The sequence below is a fragment of the Cebus imitator genome, unplaced genomic scaffold (genome assembly GCF_001604975.1).
Source record: "Cebus imitator isolate Cc_AM_T3 unplaced genomic scaffold, Cebus_imitator-1.0 Scaffold0, whole genome shotgun sequence".
Classification (NCBI taxonomy): Eukaryota; Metazoa; Chordata; class Mammalia; order Primates; family Cebidae; genus Cebus; species Cebus imitator.
The window spans coordinates 13,946,422-13,959,165 of record NW_016107315.1 but is presented as its reverse complement, the minus strand read 5'-3'; the positions used below and the strand labels follow the sequence as shown (position 1 = coordinate 13,959,165).

General features: G+C 46.4%; 1 protein-coding gene across 9 annotated transcripts in view; it reads right to left on the bottom strand.

The window, feature by feature from the left end:
* SNX19 (sorting nexin 19) overlaps positions 1 to 6,553 on the bottom strand; it is a 44,254-nt gene extending 37,701 nt beyond the window's left edge. For 8 of the 9 annotated variants that reach the window (XR_005198933.1, XM_017523279.2, XM_017523268.2 and 5 more), the window contains exons 1-4: positions 4,315 to 6,523; positions 2,112 to 2,250; positions 1,068 to 1,168; positions 814 to 933 (exon numbers count right to left, since the gene is read on the bottom strand). Coding sequence is in view for 8 of the 9 variants with exons in the window: in XM_017523279.2 (XP_017378768.1) it covers positions 814 to 933; positions 1,068 to 1,168; positions 2,112 to 2,250; positions 4,315 to 5,991 (2,037 nt within the window). In the remaining variant the exon portion in view is untranslated. Of the gene's footprint in view, positions 1 to 813; positions 934 to 1,067; positions 1,169 to 2,111; positions 2,251 to 4,314 lie in introns of all 9 variants that reach the window. The other variant, XM_017523263.2, reaches the window with a different exon arrangement.
* Positions 6,554 to 12,744: the final 6,191 nt, after the last annotated feature.

Below are 12,744 nucleotides of genomic sequence, written 5' to 3'. Positions count from 1 at the left end.
AGATGTGGAAATGGATGAGCCACATCTGCATGGAACTCTGGGCATTTACCCAGTTGATCCCTTTTTAGTTTGTTGTTTTTTCTACAGCAGTGGATATCCCCTAACACCTACTACATGAAATTCCATTTTATTTGTTGCTCCAAGCCTAGATGAGAAGAGGGAGGCTCCTCTTCCACCAATGAGTCAGTGTTCCCCAGCCCTATAAAACACATGCCACTTTTGATAAACATAAGCCTCCGACTTCTGCCCCAGAGACGCTTGTATCAGTTGGTAATCACTGCTTACAAGCTCCGACATATTACACAAATGTCTTTCTTCCACCATCTCCATAGGTGCTGAGACAACCTCCTGAACAAGGTACAAGTCTCTCCATGCTGTAAAGGAGAACCATGATACCACTCTAAATCCAGCTTAGTGTCCTGTCTTAGGGCTCTCTTCCTGGATGACCCAACACTGAAAATGACCTTTATCCTCCAAAAGACCACTGCTCCTGCCAGCTATCTGTGAAGACACAGATCTATCTTTACATGCCTCCAACAGCATAACAATGTAATACCCCCAGGAGATACATGTACACTTAAGAGTGTTGGGATACTGTTTCCCAGCAGCTGTTCCCTGTGATTCAGCAAGCTGATGATTCGACCAATATTTGGCAACAGGTCTTGACAATTCGAGACCATGTTCTATTCACGCCTCTGTGCTGCCCCTTCCCACACCCTATGGCTCTTATTTTTCAAGGACTGCCTCCATTCTGATGAATCCTTCCCATTTATAGATAGAAACTAAAGCTGAGCACAGTGGCCCTGTTGGTACCTTGTCTATTCTAGAGACCATAAATGGTTTCTTGACAAAGGCAATACGAGCATCTGTGTTCAGAGCAAGGAACTCCTGCACCTCCTCACTGTTAGCGATCTCCGGAATGGCACAGAGTTGCTGCAAAGGTAAAACACACAAAAGAATTTTAAAGAGAGACTCCAGTCGCCAGATCTCTCCACCTTGGCTTCGGTGTTCTGGGGTAAGACACCCAGGTTAAAATGAGAACAAGGCCAAAAGAGAAGAATGCTGACCTTTAGGAATGATTCTAGGAGGCTCTTACGGGCTTCTACTCTGTCACTGTCCATGTTTCCAAATGGAAGATCTGGAAAGAGCTTTTTAGGACCCTTCACATCTGCAAAAAAGCCCAAAATATTCACTCATTTAACATTCAGAGAGCTATTACATAAAAAAATGCATAAAGAAAATATTGAATATATTTCCTTGGATTAAAAAAAATTTCAGGAGTTCCAAATATACATATAATCCATATGACCCATACAAGACTCCAGTGGTTACAAGTAAGGGCTCTAAAGTCCAGTAACCCAAGTTTAAATCTGGGCTCAACTCCCTACTTTAACAATGATCTATGGCAATTTGTGTTATCTTTCTGACTTTGTTTCTCTTCTATTAGATGAGGATAATGGGAGTACCTATCTCACAGGCTGAGGGGGGCATCAAAAGAGCTAACATGTGTGAAGTGCTTAGAAGAGAACCTGGCATGTATTTTCAAGGTTGGCTCAGTGTTAGCTATTAAGAAAGAAAATGTATAATTTATGCCCAAACTTATTAAACTGTTTATTTTGGCAATCATCGCCATTTTTAAAAAACAAAGTAACCAGTTACTAGCTCATTCTTAGAGTGAAACTTTATTACATTAAAAAAAAAAAAAAAGATTCCCCGTGCCTGAGAGTTGTCAAACAGCACACAAAAGATCTGGTTGTTAAATGAAAGAAGGTGGCAACAACTTCTGGGTAATATTTTATATGAAGAACCACCAATCTATGAATCTGAAAAAGTTAATTTAACTCCTCACACTAACAGGCACAGGTGGAAATGTGAACACTTCTTTTTTAATCTTAAACTAGCTGAGGCTGCAGACAAAGCATTTGGCAGTAAAGGACTAACTCTGAAAGAATGTGATTGCTGCTGTGTCCAGCACTAAACCTCAAAACTCCTGAAGTAAACCCAGGGAGCAGAGAACCTTGAAACTGCATTCTCCTCCCTTAACCCTCCCATAAACCAACAGGCCAATCAGGGTGGCTCGACGTGGGAAGCAAGCAGGGAAAACTCATGACTTTTGATGAACTTGCGTAGATCTGGTTTCTCCTCCAGACGGGTCTGCAGGTTCAAGAACTCCCGATAGCGGCGATTCACAGTGTGGTAGGCCAGCTGCTGCAGGCTGCTGCTGTTTTCACCGTCAAGGGCTGTCTCGTACTGTTCAGTGAACAAATTGATTGACTGAATCAGCCGGGTTTCAGCAATCTTCTATTCTGGCTGTACTAATTGTTCAATGGCCACATAGCAAGAGTAAGAAACTTAGAACAAAGGGAGGGAGATGCTCCTATTCTGTTCCAGAACCTCCTGTATCTAGTTGCTCAAAAAGTCAGAAATGAGTTCCACTGCTCCAAACTACCACATTCATCTGAAAGCTCCCTCTCCCAGATACTTTATTTACTTACAAAAATGGCTACGTAACTATTTTTCAAATGCATATTTGAATAGAAGGCATAATATCCATAAAAATGATACTTCCTATATCACCTCTAAATTATAGGGCTAAACATTATAAGGGGAAAACCATTTTGCCATATGTTCCCATGATTATTTATACTAGTTAAAGGAAGAACAAATAATCCAAACAGCATATAAAAATCATTTGTTTACCTGGAATAAACTAAAGGGTATTTTTGTCAGGCAGATTAATTTTCTTAATTGTTATTCTTAGAGCTGAACTGAATTTTTTCTCTAAGTACCTATCAGCTGTATCATCAGAAGTCACATGAAAAATGGAGATGCTATAAGGAGTCAAAGTCCACTGTCTTCATAAGCTCAGAGGGCTGGTATGTGGAAAAGATGACTTATACCTCATGTTCCCCAAAGAGTGAACACCACGGATAGCATGGAAACTGCAACTCAGCGAGGGGGCATACTTTTTGACAGAGTAGTTAAGACACAATGAAATGCCGTGGGAGAAGTATACATGTGCACCTTCGCATTAGGAATAGGTTATTATTTTTTCGTTGAGGTATACTGTGGGCAAGGGATGGAAAATACTACCTCCTTGTTGGTGGGACTAGTGACTGGTGCTTTACAATTTTTTGGAGAAAGATAGGGTATTCATTATGAGCTGATGTGAGCAAAGTAATCCCTCAGAACAGTACTGAGAAGACCAGGTAACAGAGACAGGTGGAATTCAGGGTGGGGCTCTCAATGGCCACATAGTTAAGTGTAAGAAACTAAGAACAAAGGGAGGGAGCATTTGGGAACAATGAGAGTTTCTGTGGAATATGCTGCTCCTTGAGGGCCAATTTTCAATACTGTTGTGGTTCCTTTCATCATATACACTGAAAATTATTTACCATCAGAAAGTATAATAATATTAATATACAACTTAAAATCAGTTCTATGTCCATATAAAAATCTAAACCCAATTTCAAACTACTCCTAATTGGCTATATTATTTTGTTCTCATTTTTTACTTTACCCTTTTCTATTGAATATTGAGCTATTGATATTCAAGTAGCAGATGTCAAAATCTAGCAGCAACAAAAAAGAATAAATAATGGGAGAAAGACTGTGAACTTAAAAATTCTATCCATCAACTTAATTTTTCTGCTAATGAGGAGAAAAAACCCCTGCTGTTCAGTATCAGTGTTGGAATAGTCATTAAAATAAGATGAAATAACCAGAACCCACACTTAAATGTGAGAAAGGTGCATGGCCTAGAGACACCCAGAATTTGAACAAAAAGGCAGACAAAATGTTAACAAAGTCATACCAGTCCTTTGAGGCTACTCTCAGTTATTTTATGACCGGACATCTGCACTTTTACAACTTGCCTATAAGGAACGTGTGTGTGAGTGTGTGTGTGTCTTCACACATATACAATTCTAATTACTTCCATTCTGTCTTACTTGAAAATGTCATAATGTTGAATCCTCCTTAGAAATTCTCAGATGGAAGACATCAGAGTCTGCCAGAATCTGTACATATGAAAAGCAGCTCAGGTGATTTTGAGGTACAGCCAAGTTTGGGAACCACTGAAAATATAACCCTCAGTATTCTAGCAGCCGTAAGGTTCCAGGATTGTTTGTGTGAGTACAGAATAAATGCTACTTTGCCTTACACATTAGCTTCAGACCATTCACAGAGATAGATGCCTACTGAAAGAAACACTTCAAACTAAGAGCATCCCTTCCCCAAGAACATTTGCTTCACTGATCGCTTTCCAAACCTACTCCTAGACCAGATGAGCACCCCCGGCTTTAATCCTGTTACCTTCACAGTATAGAGTGTGTATGGGTGGAATCCGGTGCCACTGTGCTCTCGGGCTGTAATAGTGCCAGTGATACGAAGGTTCTGGATGACAACTGGGCCATCTGGACTGCTTAAGGGCTCAAAGCTGAAGGTGGCTGAGCTGAGAGGACCAGGTGGAGAGGAGGAAAGCAGAACTGGTGGCAGACTAGGATCAAGGGAGCCCATGTCACTGGTGAGATCCTTCTCTAAGCATGAGGGCCGTGAAAGGCAGGTCTTTTCTGGCCCCTCCAGCAAAGCTGTAACAGAGGTGGTAACATCTCCTTGTTCTATCTCTTTGTCTGCTGTGTCAATCTGGATCTCTGGGCAGGGGTTCAGTGTGGAGACTTGCAGGCCTGTCTCTGTTTCTGTCACTGGACCCTCCTCAGCCTCTGCTCCTTCAGACCCCTCACCATCTTTGGGTTCCAGAGCCCTTGAACCCTCTAGGGCACACAGGGCATCCTGAATCCTGTCAGAGAGAAAGCTGCCTGGAGTCATGAGCATGATGGTTTCTTTGCCCAGTTCAGACAGCGGAGACTCCAGCTCTGAGTCTTCACATAAGAACAGGGGGCCCCGAATATTCGGCTGTAGGAAATGAGATGAGTTGTTTCCTACTTTTCTTTCTTCAGACATTCCACCCAAATCTCCCTCTACAGCTTCATGACCTTCTTCAACCTCTGGGGAGGGGCCTGCAGGACCCTCTAGCTCAGAGTAACTTAGGAACACTGGGGCTGCTACTGGAGAAGGGGCTCTCCCTTCCGGAAGCTGTTCTACCTCAGTGATCAGTGGCAAAGAGGTGGGTACTGAAGGCTGTTCGGGGGTGCTGGCTGGGCAGAGTGCTGGATCTCTGGCCTTGGAAAAGATACCCACAAGTACAAGGTGAATCCAGTCAGGATCTGACAGCCTGCTGATCAGTGGTAAGATTACATTGCACGTGATGAGTTCGACCACTACATGGCGTCCGGTACGGGTCTCCAAGTGGGGCTTGGGCACCAGTCCTTGAAGCAACAAACTGACAACGCCACGTGTATAGGTGACTTCAGCACTGGGGCTGTGCACAGCAGGATGTGGGGTAGTAGCCCGGCAGTAAGCCTCCCAGAGGTGGGAAGGCTCAACTGGACCACTCTTCCCTGCAGTGGCCTCCTTTGCCTGAATGTAGCTCTGCAGGTGACAACCGCAGAGAGTCAGAACACTCTGGGCAAGAGCACGAGTGTCCATCATGCTCATCCTCCTCCGAAGCTCCTGGACCAATCCTTTCATAGCTGCCTCCATTTCCTCCTCAAAGGCTGGCTCCTGGCTCACGGAACGGTACCAGGATAACACAAAATCTCGAATAATCATCTGGATGGTGCGGTTGATCTCCTGTTCCAACTGCCTTTCTGCCTCAGGGCATGGAGGACAGGTGGCCACTGGAAAGAAGCGTTCCAGGTGCAGTCGACCTGAAGCCGCTCCAGTGGCGCTGGAGCCCAGCCATCCTCCCAGTACCACTAGCAATGCAGACAGAAGGCACAGCAGCCACACGTTGACCAGAAGGTGTATGACCAGGAGCCAGCCAAGCAAGACCCCCATAGCCATCAGCTTCCGGCTACTCAACAGGTTACTGAGGTGACAGCTGGTTCCAGGTGGAGTCTCCTGGAACGGTGGCACTGTTTCTGTATTCATGGCTGAACGGACAAGGTGGCTTCCCCAGATGACAGCCAAGATTTTACTTCAGAGTCTGGAAGGGGGGCATGAACTGTGTCTCAGATACGGCACGATCTGGGTGCTGCTCAGGGAACGGGGGCTCCGAGCCCTCCAAGTCCTACAGGCATTGCAAAGCGACAGCGGCAGCTCCGCGTCTACCCAAGGCTACCACTAACAGAGCCCTCGAACTCGCCCCTTCCAGCCGAGGTGTGGCTTTGGAGGAAACCTTTGCGGTCCTCATACTGCCCCACGCGGAAAGCCTCTTCGCGGGCTCGGGGCGGGCGGGGCAGGGCCCTGGGGCCCACGAACACTTACACACGCAGACGGCGGCGGCCGGCCGGGACTGGGTCACACGCCACCGGGAACCGCGCGCCCACACTCAGCCCCGACCCGAAATGGACTCATCGGGGTCCTCACCGCTGGCCTCGGCCCGCCGCCGCCGCAAACCCGGGCGACGGCGCTCCGCAACCCAGCCAGCGTTAGGGCTGCCGGCCGACCGCCGGCAACAGCTTCCGGGTCGACGTCGACGGGAGCGAGGCATGCTGGGAGGACGGCCGCGCGCGTCCCTAGGAGCGGTGCTGCCCAGCGCCCTCTGCTGGCGAGGAGCCGGCCTGACGGCACCTGCGCGCGGTGGTCCCCGAGGCTGAGCCTGAACGCGCACAGGGCGCGTGCTCGCCGTGGGCGGGCGCAGCTCCCCGAAGTGCTGGGAAACACAGCCGCCAGCAGCAGTCACCGCAGAGACCCGTCCTTCCAGACGCCTTAAAACGCATCCCAGTTCTGGTTATTAAATGAAGCCTGTTTCTTACTGCTTAGGCACGCTGTCAATAATCCGGTTTATTTCAATCCGTGGAGGCGTAGTTTCATTGGCCCGATATGCCTTGACATTCACCCCTTTTCCCCTGGAGCCCATATGGCGCGTCCCCGGTACACAGCCTACCTCATGTGTTGTCAGGAATTGCAAAATATAAGGCATAAAACAATACAGAGATAGATTTATGTTTCAAATTTTACATACTGTACCACAAAATCACATTTGCTGGTGGCTTTATGGAAACAATCAAATATTTTGGGCATCTGCTATCTTCAATGTGAGAGGCAGGGTGGACGAATAGAAGCAGACCTTGTCCTCCAGGACCTCATGCGAATTGGGGAGGCCAGCGCTTTGAACGCCATTGACTCTCTAATAATGCCAGTCAGCGCGTGATATAGTACAAGACAAAATCTTATAGGAATTCAGGGGGAGGGAAGATCACGGTGGGTTGCAACGGTTAAGGAGAGGCTCACAGAGATGGTGCCTTTATGCTGAGTCTTCAAGGATGAGGGTTTCTAGTCACCTCCATGTCGTCTTGCCTTATCCTCCCCAAAAACATAGGAAGGGAAGGCAGAGGTAGAGGTGTCCTTTCAGATAACCCTGTAATATATTTGCTTTGGAATATGCTCTATGTTGGATTGTTTTTGGTTTTAGCAAGTTTGACTTCACTTGTCTACGCAGGAACCTATAGGAAGACAAAATATCGGAAGCACTGACCAGGTGCAAAAAGTGTTGCTGTCAGTTTTGTGTGAAGCCAGCATCCATATCCACCTTGGGCCCTAGGAGCTGTGCCTGCAGTGTGGCTCTCCTTTTCACTTTGGCTGAGGATGTGCATCATTTGCACAGAGCTGTTCATGGTTGCCCTTCATCCACCTTCTCTGTGCTATAAGCAGTCTTTCATCATCATGGACTACTCCCTAGATGTTTAAAGGAATCTTCAAACAAATCCCAACCCAAAACTGTGCTAACAAGAAGTGCATTGCAGCTTTCCCTCGCGTCCATTGCTACTGTTAAGGCAGAGACTTCCTTTGAATACAAAAGAAGACATCTTTTAGATGTGACCCATAGTTTATGATTAATCACTTCTAAAGCAAATGGTTTGATTTAGGTTCAGTGTCGACTAAGCAGACTGGGCACTCCCCTGAGACGGCAGAACGTGAGTCCGTGTTTTCATGGTCTATACCTTTTCATGCTGCCTGCCTTCCCACTGAAAAGGAACCTGAGAAGTGGGTTCTGCCCCTCTCTACCTTCCCAGATCATTCTAATGTGCCCAGGACGACTTAGAAAATGGCAACAATGCTTTGGAGAAATATCCTTGCCACCTAGTTGGGAGCTAAAACAGAAATGTGAATGATGAAAGGACTACCAATGGTTAGTCCTGAAGACTTCCTGTGGCAGTTCAAAGAGAAAGTTTACTTGGCAGCATAATCTGTAGTGTTCAGGACAGTAAGGAAGTGACCTTGCAAGTGGGCGCTATGCCACCTGACCAGATGGTCTGGAGCATCAAGGTAGCCAAGAGTGCCTTCCTGATTCTGAAGCGGGTTTGATGGACAGGCCTATGCACTTGTCATTTGGATGAGTGTGAGCTCCTGCCTGGGGGTCTGGGCAAGCCTCGGTCTCTAAACAGATTAATCACCGGGAGGAGGTGAAAGTCAGGACTGATGTGCCCTGGTGTGTGTTTGTGGAGTGGGGAGGCTTGGCCACACCACTCACCATCTGGAGACGTCCTTCCTTCTTTCTTTTTTCTCATTTCTCAAAACATTAAAGGCATAGTGCTAGAGTGCTGGGGCAAACAAGACAAATAAGATACAATAATTCTTCTCAAGGGACTCTCAGTCTAGTTAAAGGAGAGACACATAAATAGATAAATGTAATGAAACATGATCATGTGTATAATGTGATGTGTTGTAACAGAAGTGCATACAATAGAATCAGAACACAAAGGAGGTGGTCAGCTGTGGAAGGGGGCGGTTCGTAGTTTTCCCTTAAGTTGGGAAATGAAAAAGAAGTGAATGAATTTTAGGAAATGTAGGGTAGCGAGAGCAAAGGAAAGAGAGGGAAGGCCTTTCAGGCAGAGGCCCACTTGTGGGAAACAGGCAGGGACCATCAGCGCAAGGGGCCCACAAGATAGGGCCTGCTGGAGCCAGCCCACATCCCACTTCAATTTTCTCCCAAAAGAGAAGACCAGGTGGCTTCCTAAAAAGAAGCTCATCGATGGGGCAGGTGAGTGAGAAGAGGTGATGGTATGGAGTTATTGCTGTGGGATATAAAAAGGGAGCCATTGAGGGTCAGGTAAAATGATAAAGCAGGGGCCAAGCATGGTGACTCACGCCTGTAATCCCAGCACTTTGGGAGGCTGAGGCTGAGGTGGGTGGATCACAAGATCAGGAGTTCAGGACCAGCCTGGCCAACATGGTGAGACCAAGCCTCTATTAAAAATACAAAAATTAGCTGGATGTGGTTGTGGGTGCCTGTAATCCCAGCTACTCAGGAGGCTGAGGCAGGAGAATCGCTTGAGCCTGGGAGGCAGAGGTGAGGTGGCAGTGAGCCAAGATCGCACCACTGCATCCCAGCCTGGGCAACAGAACAAGAATCCATCTAAAAAAAAATAATAATTAGCTGAGTGTGGCAGTGTGTGCCTGTAATCTCAGCTATTTGGGAAGCTGAGGCAGGAGAATTGCATTCACCTGGGAGGTGGAGGTTGCAGTGAGCTGAGATCACATCATTTCACTCCAGCCCAGGTGACAGTATGAGAATCCATCTTGAAAAAAAAAAAAAGAAAAAGAAAAAGATGATAAAGTGGGACTGAGGGCCTAGCTGCGCTTACAGATCAGAAATTTGTAGTGGCACCAATACATATGGTTGAGTTATTTTCTCCCAAGGTGTTTAGTATTGTATTAGTCCGTTTTCATGCTGCTGATAAAGACATACTCAAGACTGATTCTTTACAAAAGAAAGAGGTTTAATTGGACTTATAGTTCCACATGGCTGGAGAAGCTTCATAATCGTGGCAGAAGGAAAAGAAGAGCAAGTCACATCTTACATGGATGGAAGCAGGGAAAAAGAGAAATGAACTTGTGCAGATCTCTTCTTAATAAAATCATCAGATCTCATGAGACTGATTCACTATCACGAGAACACAATGGGAAAGACTTGCCCCCATGATCCAATTACCTCCCACTGGGTTCCTCCCATGACATGTGGGAACTGTTGGAGTTACAACTCATAATGAGATTTGGGGGAGACACAGAGCCAAATCATATCATTCCACCCCAGCCTTTCCCAAATTTTATATCCTCACATTTCAAAATCAATCATTCCTTCCCAACAGTCCACCAAAGTCTTAACTCATCTCAGCATTAATTCAAAAGTCCACAGTCCAAAGTCTCATCCAGGACAAGGCAAGTCCCTTCAGCTTAAGTGCTTGCAAAATCAAAAGCAAGTTAGTTACTTCCTAGATACAATGGGAGTTTAGGCATTGGGTAAATACAGCCATTCCAAATGGGATGGGTAAATACAACCATTCCAAATGGGAGAAATTGGCCAAAAGAAAGGGGCTATAGGCCCCGTGAAAGTCCAAAATCCAGTGGGTCAGTCAAATCTTAACACTCCAGAATTGATTCAAGAAGTGGGTGCTCCCATGGAATATTATGCAGCCATCAAAAACGATTAGTTCGTGTCCTTTGTAGGGACGTGGATGAACCTGGAAACCATCATTCTCAGCAAACTGACACAAGAGCAGAAAATCAAACACCGTATGTTCTCACTCATAGGCGGGTGTTGAACAATGAGAACACATGGACACAGGGAGGGGAGCATCACACACTGGGGTCTGTTGGGGGGAAATAGGGGAGGGACAGTGGGGGGTGGGGAGTTGGGGAGAGACAGCATGGGGAGAAATGCCAGATATAGGTGATGGGGAGGAAGGCAGCAAATCACACTGCCACGTGTGTACCTATGCAACAATCTTGCATGTTCTCCACATGTACCCCAAAACCTAAAATGCAATTAAAAAAAAAGAAGTGGGTGCTCATGGTCTCGGGCAGCTCCAGCCCTGTGGCTTTGCAGGGTAGAACCTCTCTCCCAGCTGCTTTCATAAGCTGGCGTTGAGTGTCTGGGTTTTGAAGGTGAATGGTGCAAGTTGTTGGTCAATCTACCATTCTGGGGTCTGGAGGACAGTGGCCCTCTTCTCACAGATCCTCTAGGAGGTGCCCCAGTAGAGACTCTGTGTAGGGGCTTTCACCCCACATTTCCCTTCCTCACTGCCCTTAGGAGAGGTTCTCCATGAGGGCCATGGCCCTGAAGCAAACTTCTGCCATTGCAACTAGGTGTTTTTATACATCCTCTGAAATCTAGGTGGAGTTTTCCAAACCACAGTTCTTGACTTTGGTGCAACTTGCAGGCTCAACACCATGTGGAAGCTGCCAAGGCTTGAGGCTTGCACCCTCTGAAGACACAGCCCAAGCTCTGTGTTGGCCTCTTTCTGGCATGGCTAGAGCAGCTGGGTTGCAGGCTGCCAAGTCCCTCCACTACCCACAGCACGAGGCCCCTGGGCCCAGCCCATGAAATCCTATTTTCCTCCTAGGCCTCTAGGCCTGTAGGCCTGTGATGGGAGAGGCTACCACAAAGGTCTGTGACAGGCCCTGGAGACGTTTTCCCCATTGTCTTGGGGATGAACACCCGGCTCCTTGATACTTAATGCAAATTTCTGCACCTGGCTTGAATTTCTCCTCAGAAAATGGGATTTTCTTTTCTATTGCATTGTCAGCCTGCGAATTTTCCAAACTTTTATGCTTTGCTTTCCTTATAAAACTGAATGCTTTTAATAGTGCCCAAGTCAACTCTTGATTGCTTTGCTACTTAGAAATGTTCTCTACTTTTCTTTCTAAATCAACTTTTTCAAGTTCAAAGTTCCACAAATCTCTAGAACAGGGGCAAAATGCTGCCAGTCTCTGCTAAAACATAACAAGAGTTGCCTTTGCTCTAGTTCTCCGTAAGTTCCTCATCTCCATCTGAGACGACCTCAGTCTAGATTTCATTGTCCATGTCACTGAGAGCATTTTGGTCAAAGCCTTTCGACAAGTGTCTAGGGAGTCCCAAACTTTTCCACATTTTCCTGTCTTCTTCTGAGCCTTCCAACCTGTTCCAGCCTCTGCCTGTTACCCAGTCCCAAAGTCGCTTCCGTATTTTTGGTATCTTTTCAGCAGTGCCCCACTGTACTGGTACCAATTTGCCGTATTAGTCCATTTTTATGCTGCCAATAAAGACATACCTGCGACTGGGCAATTTACAAAAGAAAAAGGTTTAATTAGATTTACAGTTCCACGTGGCTAGGGAAGCCGCACAATCATGGCAGAAGGCAAGGAAGGGCAGGTCACATCTTACATGAATAGCAGCAGACAAAAAGAAGTGAACATGTGTAGGGAAATTCTTTATAAGACCATCAGATCTTGTGAGACTTATTCACTATCATGAGAACAGCATGGGAAAGACTTGCCCCCATGATTCAATTACCTCCCACTGGGTCACTCCCACAACATGTGAGAATTCAAGATGAAGTGTGGATGGGGACACAGCCAAACCATGTCAAGTATCCTCAGTGTAAGGGAGAAGCAAGCAGGAGGTATCGGGGTAGATGAAGTGAAAGGAGAAAGGGTTAGGACCTTGACATCCTGGGAAGAGAGTGGTTACAGTGGAAAATCGTGGTGCCTAAGAATCTGGGAAGGGAAACGAAGCCAGGAGTGAGAGAAAAAACCGTTAGGAGAAGATGAGCTATACTAGGAGCAAGTGAGTAAGAGCTTCTGGTTCAAGACTGGTCCATCAGAGCCTCTATTTGTTCTTACAGCTGCTCTTCCAAATTACCATCAACTTAGCAGCTTGCAGCACACATGTTTATTCTCTTACAGTTCTGAAAGTCAGGA